At 48.1% G+C, this 14,360-nt stretch overlaps 1 protein-coding gene across 4 annotated transcripts; it reads right to left on the bottom strand.

The window, feature by feature from the left end:
- LOC120902858 (1-acyl-sn-glycerol-3-phosphate acyltransferase alpha) lies at positions 1 to 7,849 on the bottom strand. 4 transcript variants are annotated; one of them, XM_040311904.1, is made up of 7 exons: positions 7,649 to 7,849; positions 6,317 to 6,696; positions 2,442 to 2,620; positions 1,617 to 1,750; positions 1,358 to 1,539; positions 1,123 to 1,288; positions 1 to 1,038 (listed from the first exon to the last, which is right to left on the bottom strand). In XM_040311904.1, exons 3-7 carry the CDS (start codon positions 2,618 to 2,620, stop codon positions 878 to 880), a joined length of 822 nt encoding a protein of 273 aa, XP_040167838.1. In that variant the 5' UTR covers positions 6,317 to 6,696; positions 7,649 to 7,849; the 3' UTR covers positions 1 to 877. The 4 variants fall into 4 exon arrangements, with proteins under 4 accessions (XP_040167838.1, XP_040167839.1, XP_040167840.1 ...); XM_040311905.1 differs by having other exon boundaries at positions 6,149 to 6,690; XM_040311906.1 differs by having other exon boundaries at positions 6,149 to 6,696; positions 7,651 to 7,849.
- Positions 7,850 to 14,360: the final 6,511 nt, after the last annotated feature.

Raw genomic sequence — 14,360 nt, 5'->3', positions numbered from 1 at the left:
TTCTTTGTTGGAGCTTTTGCTTCGTTTTAATGTATGTATCACATTGAGCGTACGGCAAAAGAGTGACGCCGCTGTCACCGTCCCCATAGTACGACGTACACTTACACGTTTGTTTCTTCCCGTTTTGTTTTGCTTTGTTTGGTGTCAACCTAGTGACATCTTACCCGACCCTTCATCATCCTAAACCCTAGATTGCTCTCTTGAATAAAATTCTAAAACTACTGTACTTTGTACGCTATTTACAAGCCACTGCCACTCTTTCCCGACATATTGCTTCACAGTCCTCCTCCACCTCGTGATTGATTGATAGCTACCTTGGACTTGAAACAACTTTAAACCCGCACCAACATACCTGATAATCTGGATCTTCCATCCCATCTCGCTTTCACTGTGCCCTTAAACTACAGGAACAATATAGAGTCTCGGAGGAAGTTAGCAAAATAAACGTTGCGCGATTCGTTCACATCTCCTTTCGTTTGGGCTTGCTACACTGGCTAGCCGTATTTTTTCAATCTTCAATAACTAAAGGTGCGTGTTGGAAGGGAAAAATGATGGACTTTGGAAGAGACATAACTTAAATTCACACATCCCGGTAAATACAAAAACCGAACGCTAATCACCACTACTAAGCTCTCTGTTCAATGAGGAGGTTTGTTTTATACTGTCTATCCGTTAGCGATAAGGCGATGATGATGATATTGGTGAACCTGTCTACTTCTTCCCATACCTGGGAAACAGCACTTGGTGGCAGCACTCCTCTCTGTCTTTTCTGCTTTTGATTTTTTTTCCTAAACCCCTAAAACATTCATTACCCAGGTCAATTGTTTTGTATTGCACGTGTACAGAGCCTGAGGAGGCCCACCGTCAATCGCTGAGTCTAATGCACCTCACTAATATTGTTGATCGAAAGGGACTCCTCCGACAGCTGTTCGTACTCCCGCTGCATCATCTTCTGTACCCGCTCCATCAGCGCTGGAATGTCGTCCTTGGAAAGGCCGGCGCAGGACACTTCCGGTAGAATTTTGATGATATTTTGCCCTGCAAACAAGCAACAGCAGCGATTAGAACCTTGAATGCCCGCAAAAGGGCCTCAAACTGTGGAGCCTAGCCCCGTCACCTTACCTCGGTTGAAGATCTTCGCTTTGGATTTCAAAAAATGGTACTTCGAAATGACCACCGGTTGAATGAAGGCTTGCGATTCGACGGCGACGTGGAAGCATCCCTTCTTGAATGGCAGCAGCTTGTCACCGTTGCCGCGCGTACCCTCGGGGAAGAAAAGCAGCTTTGCCTGCGGGCGGAGAAGACAAAATGAGGGTTAATATGTTGAATTTTGCATGCACAGACTACGGGCTTGTACCTGTTTCTCATTGATTGCTTTCGCTTCCTTGTTGATGACGCTCTTGGCTGAGTCACGGTTCTGACGGTCGATAAACAGCGTTCCCCAGAGCCAGCAGGCCAACCCGAACGGGAACATGTACAGAACCTCCTTCTTCGCGACCACCGTCGACCGGCCCATGATGGGCCACAGCTCAGCCAGGACTGTAAATAGTAATTTATAATATTGACACCATTAGTCGATCAAGCGTTGGGGGTGGACTCTGTCTTCCTGGGCGTACCAATCAAATCCAGTGCACTTTGGTGATTCATCAGCACGATACCGCCATGGTTGCGGTTAATGTTCTCCTTGCCGCGCACCGTAAACGATGCCCCGAGCATCTTGCCAAACCCGATACATAAGTACGCTGGAATTCTGTAGCAAAAAAAAGAGAACGAGGAATTAGTATAACGATCAAAACTTAAACTGTCATACACTGTTATAAAATGTGATAAACTGTTATACACTGTTATACACTGTTATACAATCTTCGAAATGCCGCCGGGTATTACTGTTGCTCTACGCTTCAACCACCTGTGTGTATGTGACCCTATCAATAATGTTCCTTTCTGCTACTCCACCACTTCTCCCATTCAAACCTCATTACCGTTAATGTAACGTAGAGTCTATGGCCTTTACGCTTACTTCGCGCTGCGTGCCTACACCCTTGTGCTGCGCAAGAATAACAAATCATCCTACCGGAAGCAAAACACCCTTCCCCCCTCCCCCCAGGACGCCCAGGATGTGGAGTGCCTTCCCATGCATAATTAAGCTAATCTGATGGAGTTGGAGGGCGAAAAAACAGGGGTTTCAGCTATTCAGCCATTCAACTTCAACCCGAGTTGACGGCGGGACCCAAATTCCCCACACAACCACAAAGACGTCGACCCAGTTGGGTGGGGTCGATCACCCTCCCGCACACACATAAGTTACGAACCACAAGGGAGTAGACTCCTTTTCGCTGGTTTCGTGGAACAAACTCTAGTCATCCTATCGGCGGTGGCCCACTTCCCTGAGTTGTTCTTGCTCTTGTTACTGCTACCCCAAACCATTCCCAAATACTTACAGTGCGTTCCGGTAGTCACGCGGCCGGAACAACATGAGCGGCACTGGACCGACCGCACACACCACGGAAAACGCGATGAAGCAGAAGAACTTGAAGTAGTAGCGCGCCGTCGACGACAGCGTGATGATGAAGAACGCCATGAAGGCCAAACCGAGCAGCTCACCGTTCGATGTGGTCATCTTGGAGGGCGAAAGAGAGAAAGAAATAAAGGAGTACAAAGGTTAGTAACGATAGCTTATAAAGGTCACACATGCAGGCATGGTAGTAACAAACACCAAAGAAAGGAAGTTATTAAGCGACCATTAGACGCGCTCATCTTGGATAAAAAAAACCCGGGCACACATCACAACACCGAGCTCGCTAATTACACTTACAAACCACAATCATACTCTAGACGCGAATGAGGGAAAGAGCAAAACAAAAAATCACACCAACACTATACTCATTAGCAGCACCACCACATAATGCAATCCCGCAAGCCGCAATGGTAAACAAGCACGTGTTGCGCACAAACTGAACTGCACTCACGGTGGTGGACGACGGATTCCCAACCCCAAAACTGAAGCTCGAACACGCGGTCCACTAGTGATAACTACGCCGATATTTCGACCATTCGCGCACCAATTTGATTAGAAAGTGCGTTTGCTTATCTCGAGCGAGCGAGCGCCCGCCAGGTGTGGTTGGGGTAGAACCCCGAGCTGATAATCAACCCCTGCCCTGCTTCCCGAAACAGTGAGGAAGTAAGGGTTTCATAATAGGGGTTTTGTCTGAGGGCGATAAGAAACACATCACACACACTTGACTGTTTACCTGCTGCTTGGGGATTGAAATACGTGATCAAACTCTACATCGGAAAGGGGTCCTTGACCTAAACGCTTAAACTGTCCCGCTGATTTACGCACATTAAGCGCATTGTGAGCGCCTTGGAACACCTGATTGAACATTCTTTCCCCTCCCGCAATGCTGACAATAAAGCATCACTTACGGTAGATCTCTTTGTACACAATGCAAGAATAGCATCCACCACTTAAGCCGTGCGATCCTTTCTGTTCGGCAGCTCAAATACTACAAAGAGCAACGCGGGAAGCGCACAAAAAGCACCTCAACGCTCTTGGGGCCTGTGGCTGCAATCTGATCGCCCTCTAATGCGATTAACTCGATAACTAAAGGTCATTTCGCCAAACTTCGCCTTCCCACCGTTGGCGTTGATGGTAAATCTTGTTCCAATAAAAAGCAGCCACACTGTGAAGAAGAAAGGCGCACGTTGGAGATAAAAATTTCGCCACCCGGATAAGTACGCACATGTGGTGGTGCCGCAAGCCCCCGTTAGATAAGCGAAAATCCACAGACGATCGTGCAAAATAAATCTGTGGAAAGTCTGGATATTAATCCCTCTTATCAGTAGACAGCATCGTGGTATTGGGTGAACATTTGGATATTGGAAGGGCCACGTGTAATATCGCGAAGAAAAGGGGAAGGGATCCCCCCTTAATTCCAGCAAGGCCGGGGAGTTTGCAGAAGTTAAGACCACTGAAGGTCGCACACTCTTCTAAGCGCCATAGCAACACACTCTCTCTTTGTGGAGCTCGGGAGCTCAAAGTTCACCGTCTAAAGTGCCTTCAAGAATCCGTTGGAGCTGTTTGGAACTGGACACAAAACACGCACATCACACAGAGATATGATCATGATTGGATTAGATCATGAATGCACGATGCTAGCAGGCCCTAATCAAGACATTATTGATTGAAATTGCCTTCCTGATATGAAATCGTTGTTTCCCACGCCGTCCATACCACGGACAGAGTTGATAACACTGTTGATGACACACTTATCAGCCACTGAAAACACATGCGTGTTCTAAAACACAATCGAATGAATCTCTTATTCACCTTGTTAACTATTTCTTCGCTCGACATCGTCTCCTCCACCCGGAACCTGTTGCGAAAACCAAGTAACCCAAAACCAAACGATGCAAACGCCACAACTACAGAAACTGAACTGCAACTGCTGCTGCTGTCTGCCGCTATTACACGACCGGCCGCGCACATTGAACTGATAACGAAGTGGCAGCATTAGAAGCTTTCCAGACATACACACACACACGCACACACTTATACACCCTCACAGAGAGTCAGCAACACCTTCCCGTACAACGTCCACTAAGGGTGAAGTGAAAGTTGGCTGGGACGCGCTCGGGTAATTATCATTTACAAATAGACCCTTCCCGGGTGTCCCGTACATTACGCTGCCGTGAAGGTCTTTTGTTGCCAAAAATGTCACCACCACTACCACCACCAAGAGTTCAACAAACCATTCTGGCGTGCGGTAGATAATTGACATTGGCAGCCCGGGAAGGGGAGGTGGAAAAAGCAGGGTGGTTAATTTGTAAATGGAACTAAGAGAGCTTTCCCAGAGCTACCGATTCCGAATATGTTGAAGGTATGGCCACGCGCTTCCGCTTGATTGTTTGTAAACATTCCATGCCAGGTTCTAGCTGCTGGTGAGGGAAAATATTTGTGTTTGAGTGTGGGAAAAAGGGGGGAGGGGGGGGGTTAGAAAGGTAGTTACCATGCTCATACATATATTATGTTGCCGGGGTAGAGATCCGTCGTGTAAGGGGGGAAGGTATGCGCAGCAATAATCGTGTTTTATCAATATTTATTGATTCGACCCAATATGCGGATGCGTAGTATTATGGGTTCGGGTTTTTGGTAGAGGGTTTTTTTTTTTTTGAGTGGAGAAGTTTTTACGAGGACCCAACCCTTCACCATCCAACAGCAACTGCTCGGGCAGCGCTATTCGTCAACCGATCATACCACTGCACCACGCACGTGGAGTGCATCAGCATCATCATCATCAACAACATCATTATTCAGTCTTTATGTGTATGTGTGTCTGGCTGAACCGAAAACACGCCACGGCACACGCCATCCAACGGTGCCCTTCGGACGGTCGCTCGCTGGCTTTTAACGCTGTGGTGCCGTACAACAACAAAAAACATAAACACGTGATCGTCAATTGACTGCAAACTGCCGCGCGACCGGCACAAGAAGAAACCCCCGACCAGTGTGTGTGATGAGCATTATAGGTAGATGGTACCATCTTCGACACAATTATCGCCACAAACTGTGACGGGCAGTAAGGTGCAAATAAGAGAATGTTCGCAAGTCTCAGGAAACACGCGATCTGGGAGAGCTATTGCACAATCGTTATCAGTATTACGGGAAGTTGGTTACGACCATATAAAGTCGTATGCGAAATTGTTGGACGTGCATTGCTCAACTTCCTCGTCATCTAAGTAAGACAGATTTTTGGGATCTAATTGACATTTGAAATGTGTTGGTTGGTTGATTCATACAAATAGACACTCTTATCTTCAAACGACCCTTTGAGATCTTAAGATCTAACAATGCGACATGGGAACAAGATGGACTACAGGTGAAATTATGGCTAAAAGATTGTAGAAGACTTTCTATAGATAATAGCTCTCCCGATTGTCTATTGAGCCTTGGGCATGATATGACAACTACACCAAACATCCTCGACCTGTGATCTTCGCTGCGATCACACCGATATAGGTGGCCTAACACAGTCCAGTACAACTTTGAGAGAGGTTTGATGTCATTTTGGAGCATGCCATGACTTCCATAACCCCTAGCAACCCTTACTAACCACCCAGTAACACTTTTCGGCTCCAGTTCACTTACCTTGATGGATGGTGTTGGACGTTTGTTTCGATTCCGAACTTCCCTTTCCGTTGTTGCTGGTGAACCTCGGATAAGTCTCTGAGGTTATTGTACACTTAAACACACGCTCACAAACACCAACAACAACAAAAACACATGCACACTCGCTCGCTCAATCAATCAACGAACCTCCAAAGTGGTGACCCGATACAGCGCCTCACCGCCGCCATTCAGCACCAGTTCCGGCACCACCGTTGGCGTTGGCTGATGGTATCATTCGCAACCGTTGTTGCCCTCGGTGCGGCACCAATAAATTGTTCTAAATTTACTTCAACATCAACGCCCTTTCACACACACCGCCGGCCTTCAGCACCAGACACTGGCCGGAACAGCACCAAACGGTGACGTTCTATTGACGAAATTCCGGCACCGGCGTGGACGGTAAATTGGTTGATCTGCTGCTGCTGCTGCTGCTGCTGCTCCGTTCTATTCCTGGTTTGCCTCGTTTTGAGCTGTTTGATCGCCAGAGCCTGCTTGATTTAAGGGTGCACGTGATTGCACAACTGCACCTACAAAATAAGGGTAGAGAATGTGTTTGTGTTTATTTTCGGTCACCCGCCATCATCAGGCTAGACAAAAGAGAACTTGATAATGGGGTGGGAGAAGGTAGCAAAAAAAGGGTCAACAGCGAGGTTGTGTGGACCTGAAGTCCGAGAATGTCCAATCCATGTAAGCAAGGGAACACAATGGCACTCGAACAGGTGCTGCGATGGCGCTGATTTACGACCATGCGACTCCCTGAGGAGGACTCATGTCCCCCGGCTAGAGCTTTGGGGACACTTTTTAGATTTGTTGTAGAAAATTGAAACAAAAAAGCCTAAAGGTGATAGATAGATCAGGACATTAAAGGGACACCGACACTGTTGTTGCATGCAAATGTCCTCGGATGTCTAGTCCGCGTGTCATGTACGTGTTCTCTGTGTGTTTGCACGTGCTCGTGTCTGGCAGCAATTCCGTCGATCCGTCTGGCTGATCCGCCCCGGCTGATAGAACATGAGGAGGGGCATATCCTTTCGTGGAACTCGTGCTCGTGTTAGTAAATAGGAAATCACACACACACAGACACACACATCGACCCCAACACTTTCAACAGAAACGTCAAAAAAAGGATCTCCACAACACGGTGAGCTTTCGTCTCGCCGGCCTAAAGAGGGAACAAGGGTTGGTAGTGGGTGACTGTTTTCGGCCGGCGGTTCTTTACGTCTTCTGTAATCTATCTCTGTGTGTGTTGTGTTTGTGTGTGCCTCTAAAAACACTGCATAAATATATGCCCATCTGCTGTCACTGCGTCGAAAGGATAATTCCGGCGGAAGGAGTCTGCGACATTGCTTTTTCCCTTATTGCCAGAGCACGTACATCCGCAATTCGGCGAAAATACACACACACACACCAAACTAATCACACTGGGTACAATCTAATATCTCGTTCAAATTTTTTACTTATTTACTGCTTTAAACTCACACAATTTTCAGCAACACGAAACTGTAACTAACTTGAACCGTCGAAACTCACTAAACACGTATGAATGGGATGGTTCTTCCTGTACTACGAACACAACATACACACACACACACATACGCCCACTGTTTAGCCGTGCCGCGATGGTCGCCACGGACGGTATGTGTGGCCGTTCCGTAGCGGGGTTTCAAACGGAAATAAACACGGCTCCGGTGTCGCGAGCTTTGCCGAGCCGAGTCTCCACTCTCGCGGCGGCAAAATGCGCATGCGTACAGTGGCGCCCAAAAATGACGCTACACTGTGGGGAGTGAGCTACATTGACTAACAAAAAGGAAGAATGTAGAATAATTTGATATAGATTACAAATAATTAAGCAAAGCAAAAGCAAACGACAACAACAACCGTACTTTTAATGAGAAAGTTATGGTGAAGATTGAAACGAGGAATAACTTCTTTTTTTAATCACATTATATAATTCCTGAAAAGATTTTAAATCAAAGAGCATAAAGAAGTTATTTTGATTTCAATATTTCAACTTTCACTAGATACTTATTTTGTGCAGCACTGGAAAACAAAGCAATTGATTTGTGCTGAATTTTTTTTGTGGTTTGCTTTATGACATGTATTTTTTTATATTTATTACTTTGCGTAAACTATGTCAGAAATTAAATGAAGCATTAGATAAAACGATTTAAATTTCCCAATTAGAACATCTTTTCTTTCAAAATTTCAAAAGCTTACCGCAGCAGTGCTTTCGAGCAGCTAACGTCCCGCTGCGCAAAGCGACCCCGCTGCGCAAAGCGACGGAAGAAATCAAGGCGTCCGCTGCGCAAATTCGAGCAGTTTTCTGCGTAATTTTTTGTGTCGTTTTGTGTCAAAAAATACGCAAAAAAATACGCTAGACTTCAGCCAAAACTACCCCGCTGCGCAAATTCGAGCAGTTTTCTGCGTAGTTTTTTGCGTCGTTTTGTGTCAAAAAATACGCAAAAAAAATACGCTAGACTTCAGCCAAAACTACGATAGCCAGCGTATTTATTGCAGTTTTTAGGTGCGGAACGAGCGCCATCTGTTGAAGGAATGGATGAACTATTTCAGACGGTGGAGCAAAAAAACGGCCGAAAAATTCAAAAATATTGGCGCCCATTCCTTCCTCCTCCTCTTCCTCTTACTCCCTTCCCCTCCCTGCCTTGCCTTATACTTGCGCTTCAGCCCGTGTCTTTCGCCGTCAGCTGATTGTGTGTATGCGTGGGTGTATATGTACATTCGATTACCGCTACCTAGGAGACAATACAACCATTAAATTAAATTAAATTGGCACCACCATCTTTGCGACCGGTTCTGCTGTTGGGGGTATTAAAAAGACAAACGATCGAAGCAAACGTGCATGTGATATGTTACACATTTCTTTCCAATTCCGCTAGCGGACGCAAGTGGAAACAAAACTTGAATTGAATTCATACAAAAGAGAATTCTGGTTTGGTTTATTACGGTGCGCGTATGATGGTATCATGACGCCGTGCGACCGGCACTGCCTTGGAATGGGTTGGGATCGGTAGGTTCATGTTTTGGTCGATTGCATTCCGTGCATTTGTCGCGTCACAGCGGTAGCCCGGCAGCAACAAAGTCAAGACAAACTCTTACCCGGGTGTGGACTGCTATGCTAAGTTCTTTTTATTATTATTGGCGTAATAGCCAACGCGATCATGCCGGCCTTTTCAGGACTTGAGTACCACATAGCCGGAGCCGGTGAGCTAACCCCTTGCTACGGCGGATGGTTCATACGCGATTAGAACCCACGACGGGCATGCAGATGTGCGGAATGATGACGGTGCCGCGGGCCCGCTCCTATCCAGTGTGCAACTTGCATACTGCCACACTGTCTCCTGCCCGGTGCATACGCAGCAGGCAGGGGGAAGGATGCACCTCCACCATAAAAAAAACCGGAAGGAGGGAAGGAGGGAAGGAGGGAAGGAGAGAAGGAGGGAAAGAGGGAAATAGGGAGAGAGGGAAAGAGGGAAGGAGGGAAGGAGGGAAAGAGGGAAATAGGGAAAGAGGGAAAGAGGGAAAGAGGGAAAGAGGGAAAGAGGGAAAGAGGGAAAGAGGGAAAGAGGGAAAGAGGGAAGGAGGGAAAGAGGGAAATAGGGAAAGAGGGAAAGAGGGAAAGAGGGAAAGAGGGAAAGAGGGAAGGAGGGAAGGAGGGAAGGAGGGAAGGAGGGAAGGAGGGAAGGAGGGAAAGAGGGAAAGAGGGAAAGAGGGAAGGAGGGAAAGAGGGAAAGAGGGAAAGAGGGAAGGAGGGAAAGAGGGAAGGAGGGAAAGAGGGAAAGAGGGAAAGAGGGAAAGAGGGAAAGAGGGAAGGAGGGAAAGAGGGAAGGAGGGAAGGAGGGAAGGAGGGAAAGAGGGAAAGAGGGAAAGAGGGAAAGAGGGAAAGAGGGAAAGAGGGAAAGAGGGAAAGAGGGAAAGAGGGAAAGAGGGAAAGAGGGAAGGAGGGAAAGAGGGAAGGAGGGAAGGAGGGAAGGAGGGAAAGAGGGAAGGAGGGAAGGAGGGAAGGAGGGAAAGAGGGAAAGAGGGAAAGAGGGAAGGAGGGAAAGAGGGAAATAGGGAAGGAGGGAAGGAGGGAAGGAGGGAAAGAGGGAAATAGGGAAGGAGGGAAGGAGGGAAAGAGGGAAAGAGGGAAAGAGGGAAAGAGCCATACTGCCACACTGTCTCCTGCCCGGTGCATACGCAGCAGGCAGGGGGAAGGATGCACCTCCACCATAAAAAAAAACCGGAAGGAGGGAAGGAGGGAAAGAGGGAAGGAGGGAAGGAGGGAAAGAGGGAAAGAGGGAAAGAGGGAAGGAGGGAAAGAGGGAAAGAGGGAAGGAGGGAAAGAGGGAAAGAGGGAAAGAGGGAAGGAGGGAAAGAGGGAAATAGGGAAAGAGGGAAAGAGGGAAAGAGGGAAAGAGGGAAAGAGGGAAAGAGGGAAAGAGGGAAAGAGGGAAAGAGGGAAAGAGGGAAGGAGGGAAGGAGGGAAAGAGGGGGGGGTGCAAATGATTCATCGGGGCCCCCTTCGATCATCAGTCGCAAACTCTAATTTTTTTGCTGACGGGGGGAGGGGGTGCAAATGATTCGCCAACCTCGGGGCCCCATCGGCCATCCTTCCGGGGGCCCTTGTCGCTAGTACTCTGTCCATACGGCATACTATATAATGGCGATCTACGGGCCCCTAAATCGGCGGGGCCCCAGGCGACCACCTAGTCCGCCTACCGTTAGATCCGCCGCTGTAATCGCGTATGAACCATCCGCCGTAGCAAGGAGTTAGCTCACCGGCTCCGGCTATGTGGTACTCAAGTCCTGAAAAGGCCGGCATGATCGCGTTGGCTATTACGCCAATAATAATAAAAAGAACTTAGCATAGCAGTCCACACCCGGGTAAGAGTTTGTCTTGACTTTGTTGCTGCCGGGCTACCGCTGTGACGCGACAAATGGACGGAATGCACTCGACCAAAACATGAACCTACCGATCCCAACCCATTCCAAGGCAGTGCCGGTCGCACGGCGTCATGATACCATCATACGCGCACCGTAATAAACCAAACCAGAATTCTCTTTTGTATGAATTCAATTCAAGTTTTGTTTCCACTTGCGTCCGCTAGCGGAATTGGAAAGAAATGTGTAACATATCACATGCACGTTTGCTTCGATCGTTTGTCTTTTTAATACCCCCAACAGCAGAACCGGTCGCAAAGATGGTGGTGCCAATTTAATGGTTGTATTGTCTCCTAGGTAGCGGTAATCGACCGGGCGGCGTACAGTGCGTTTTTTGAGAATGCATGGAGTGTGTAGACGCAGCCGGTGACAATGCACGCATCAGAATCAAACAGTTTTGGGGTTCCCGCACGCACACGCACACACACGCGCACGCACGAACGCATGCACGCATGCACGAATGCACCCCCGAACGCGCGTACACGCACGATCGATTTCCGCTACCTTATCGGTAGAATTGCTGGCTTAACTTGTAGCGCATCCTCATCCAAAGCACCGGGAGGGGAGGGGGATCGTGGCATGATAGAGTGGACGATCACTTTCCCCGCGCTGTGTGTGTGTGTCCGTGTGTGTGTGTCGTGGCCAGAAAACTCGAGACAAATTCCGGCACATTGAAAAAAAAAAAATTTATTGCCACACCCATTGCCACATTGCCACACATCAAACGTTCAAGATCAGTGTTAGACGTTGAAATTGGCTTCTTCACCCTCGATTGGCACGGGCATTAAATGGCCTCATCAGCAGCGGCACGAAATAAAATAAACCATCAATACACCGATAACAATTTAAATCCCAAAATGAACCAGCTTCTCCCGCATCGTCAAGGTCACACACGAATAAATAAATGCTAACACCCACCAATTACAATACACAACCGCAATGTATATACATCATTACATTAACAGCTGACGGCAAAGGCGCTGAAGCGCAGGCGGCAGGAGGGAAGAGGAGGAATGGCGCTTTTGATTTGTTGTTTTGCTCCACCGTCTGAAATAGTTCATCCATTCCTTCAACAGATGGCGCTCGTTCCGCACCTAAAAACTGCAATAAATACGCTGGCTATCGTAGTTTTGGCTGAAGTCTAGCGTATTTTTGACACAAAACGACGCAAACTACGCAGAAAACTGCTCGAATTGGCGCAGCGGGACGGAAGAAATCAAGGCGTCCGCTGCGCAAATTCGAGCAGTTTTCTGCGTAATTTTTGTGTCGTTTTGTGTCAAAAATACGCAAAAAATACGCTAGACTTCAGCCAAAACTACCCCGCTGCGCAAATTCGAGCAGTTTTCTGCGTAGTTTTTGCGTCGTTTTGTGTCAAAAAATACGCAAAAAAAATACGCTAGACTTCAGCCAAAACTACGATAGCCAGCGTATTTATTGCAGTTTTTAGGTGCGGAACGAGCGCCATCTGTTGAAGGAATGGATGAACTATTTCAGACGGTGGAGCAAAAACGGCCGAAAAATTCAAAATATTGGCGCTCATTCTTCTCCTCTTCCTCTTACTCCTTCCCTCCCTGCCTTGCCTTATACTTGCGCTTCAGCCCGTGTCTTTCGCCGTCAGCTGATTGTGTGTATGCGTGGGTGTATATGTACATTCGATTACCGCTACCTAGGAGACAATACAACCATTAAATTAAATTAAATTGGCACCACCATCTTTGCGACCGGTTCTGCTGTTGGGGGTATTAAAAGACAAACGATCGAAGCAAACGTGCATGTGATATGTTACACATTTCTTTCCAATTCCGCTAGCGGACGCAAGTGGAAACAAAACTTGAATTGAATTCATACAAAAGAGAATTCTGGTTTGGTTTATTACGGTGCGCGTATGATGGTATCATGACGCCGTGCGACCGGCACTGCCTTGGAATGGGTTGGGATCGGTAGGTTCATGTTTTGGTCGATTGCATTCCGTGCATTTGTCGCGTCACAGCGGTAGCCCGGCAGCAACAAAGTCAAGACAAACTCTTACCCGGGTGTGGACTGCTATGCTAAGTTCTTTTTATTATTATTGGCGTAATAGCCAACGCGATCATGCCGGCCTTTTCAGGACTTGAGTACCACATAGCCGGAGCCGGTGAGCTAACCCCTTGCTACGGCGGATGGTTCATACGCGATTAGAACCCACGACGGGCATGCAGATGTGCGGAATGATGGCGGTGCCGCGGGCCCGCTCCTATCCAGTGTGCAACTTGCATACTGCCACACTGTCTCCTGCCCGGTGCATACGCAGCAGGCAGGGGGAAGGATGCACCTCCACCATAAAAAAAACCGGAAGGAGGGAAGGAGGGAAGGAGGGAAGGAGAGAAGGAGGGAAAGAGGGAAATAGGGAGAGAGGGAAAGAGGGAAGGAGGGAAGGAGGAAAGAGGAAATAGGGAAAGAGGGAAAGAGGGAAAGAGGGAAAGAGGAAAGAGGGAAAGAGGGAAAGAGGGAAAGAGGGAAAGAGGGAAAGAGGGAAGGAGGGAAGGAGGGAAAGAGGGAAAGAGGGAAAGAGGGAAAGAGGGAAAGAGGGAAAGAGGGAAGGAGGGAAGGAGGGAAAGAGGAAAGAGGGAAAGAGGGAAAGAGGGAAAGAGGGAAAGAGGGAAAGAGGAAAGAGGGAAAGAGGGAAGGAGGGAAAGAGGAAAGAGGGAAGGAGGGAAAGAGGGAAAGAGGAAAGAGGGAAGGAGGGAAAGAGGGAAGGAGGGAAGGAGGGAAGGAGGGAAGGAGGGAAAGAGGGAAAGAGGGAAAGAGGGAAGGAGGGAAAGAGGAGGGAAAGAGGGAAAGAGGAAAGAGGGAAAGAGGGAAAGAGGGAAAGAGGGAAAGAGGGAAAGAGGGAAGGAGGGAAGGAGGGAAGGAGGGAAAGAGGGAAAGAGGGAAAGAGGGAAGGAGGGAAAGAGGGAAGGAGGAAAAGAGGGAAAGAGGGAAAGAGGGAAGGAGGGAAAGAGGGAAGGAGGGAAAGAGGGAAAGAGGGAAAGAGGGAAGGAGGGAAGGAGGGAAGGAGGGAAAGAGGGAAGGAGGGAAGGAGGGAAAGAGGGAAAGAGGGAAGGAGGGAAAGAGGGAAGGAGGGAAAGAGGGAAAGAGGGAAAGAGGGAAGGAGGGAAGGAGGGAAGGAGGGAAAGAGGGAAAGAGGGAAGGAGGGAAGGAGGGAAAGAGGGAAGGAGGGAAGGAGGGAAAGAGGGAAAGAGGGAAAGAGGGAAAGAGGGAAAGAGCCATA

The sequence above is a fragment of the Anopheles arabiensis genome, chromosome 3 (genome assembly GCF_016920715.1).
Source record: "Anopheles arabiensis isolate DONGOLA chromosome 3, AaraD3, whole genome shotgun sequence".
In the NCBI taxonomy this organism is placed as follows: Eukaryota; Metazoa; Arthropoda; class Insecta; order Diptera; family Culicidae; genus Anopheles; species Anopheles arabiensis.
Note: the sequence above shows the minus strand (reverse complement) of the source record. Positions and strands in the feature narration are given on the sequence as shown.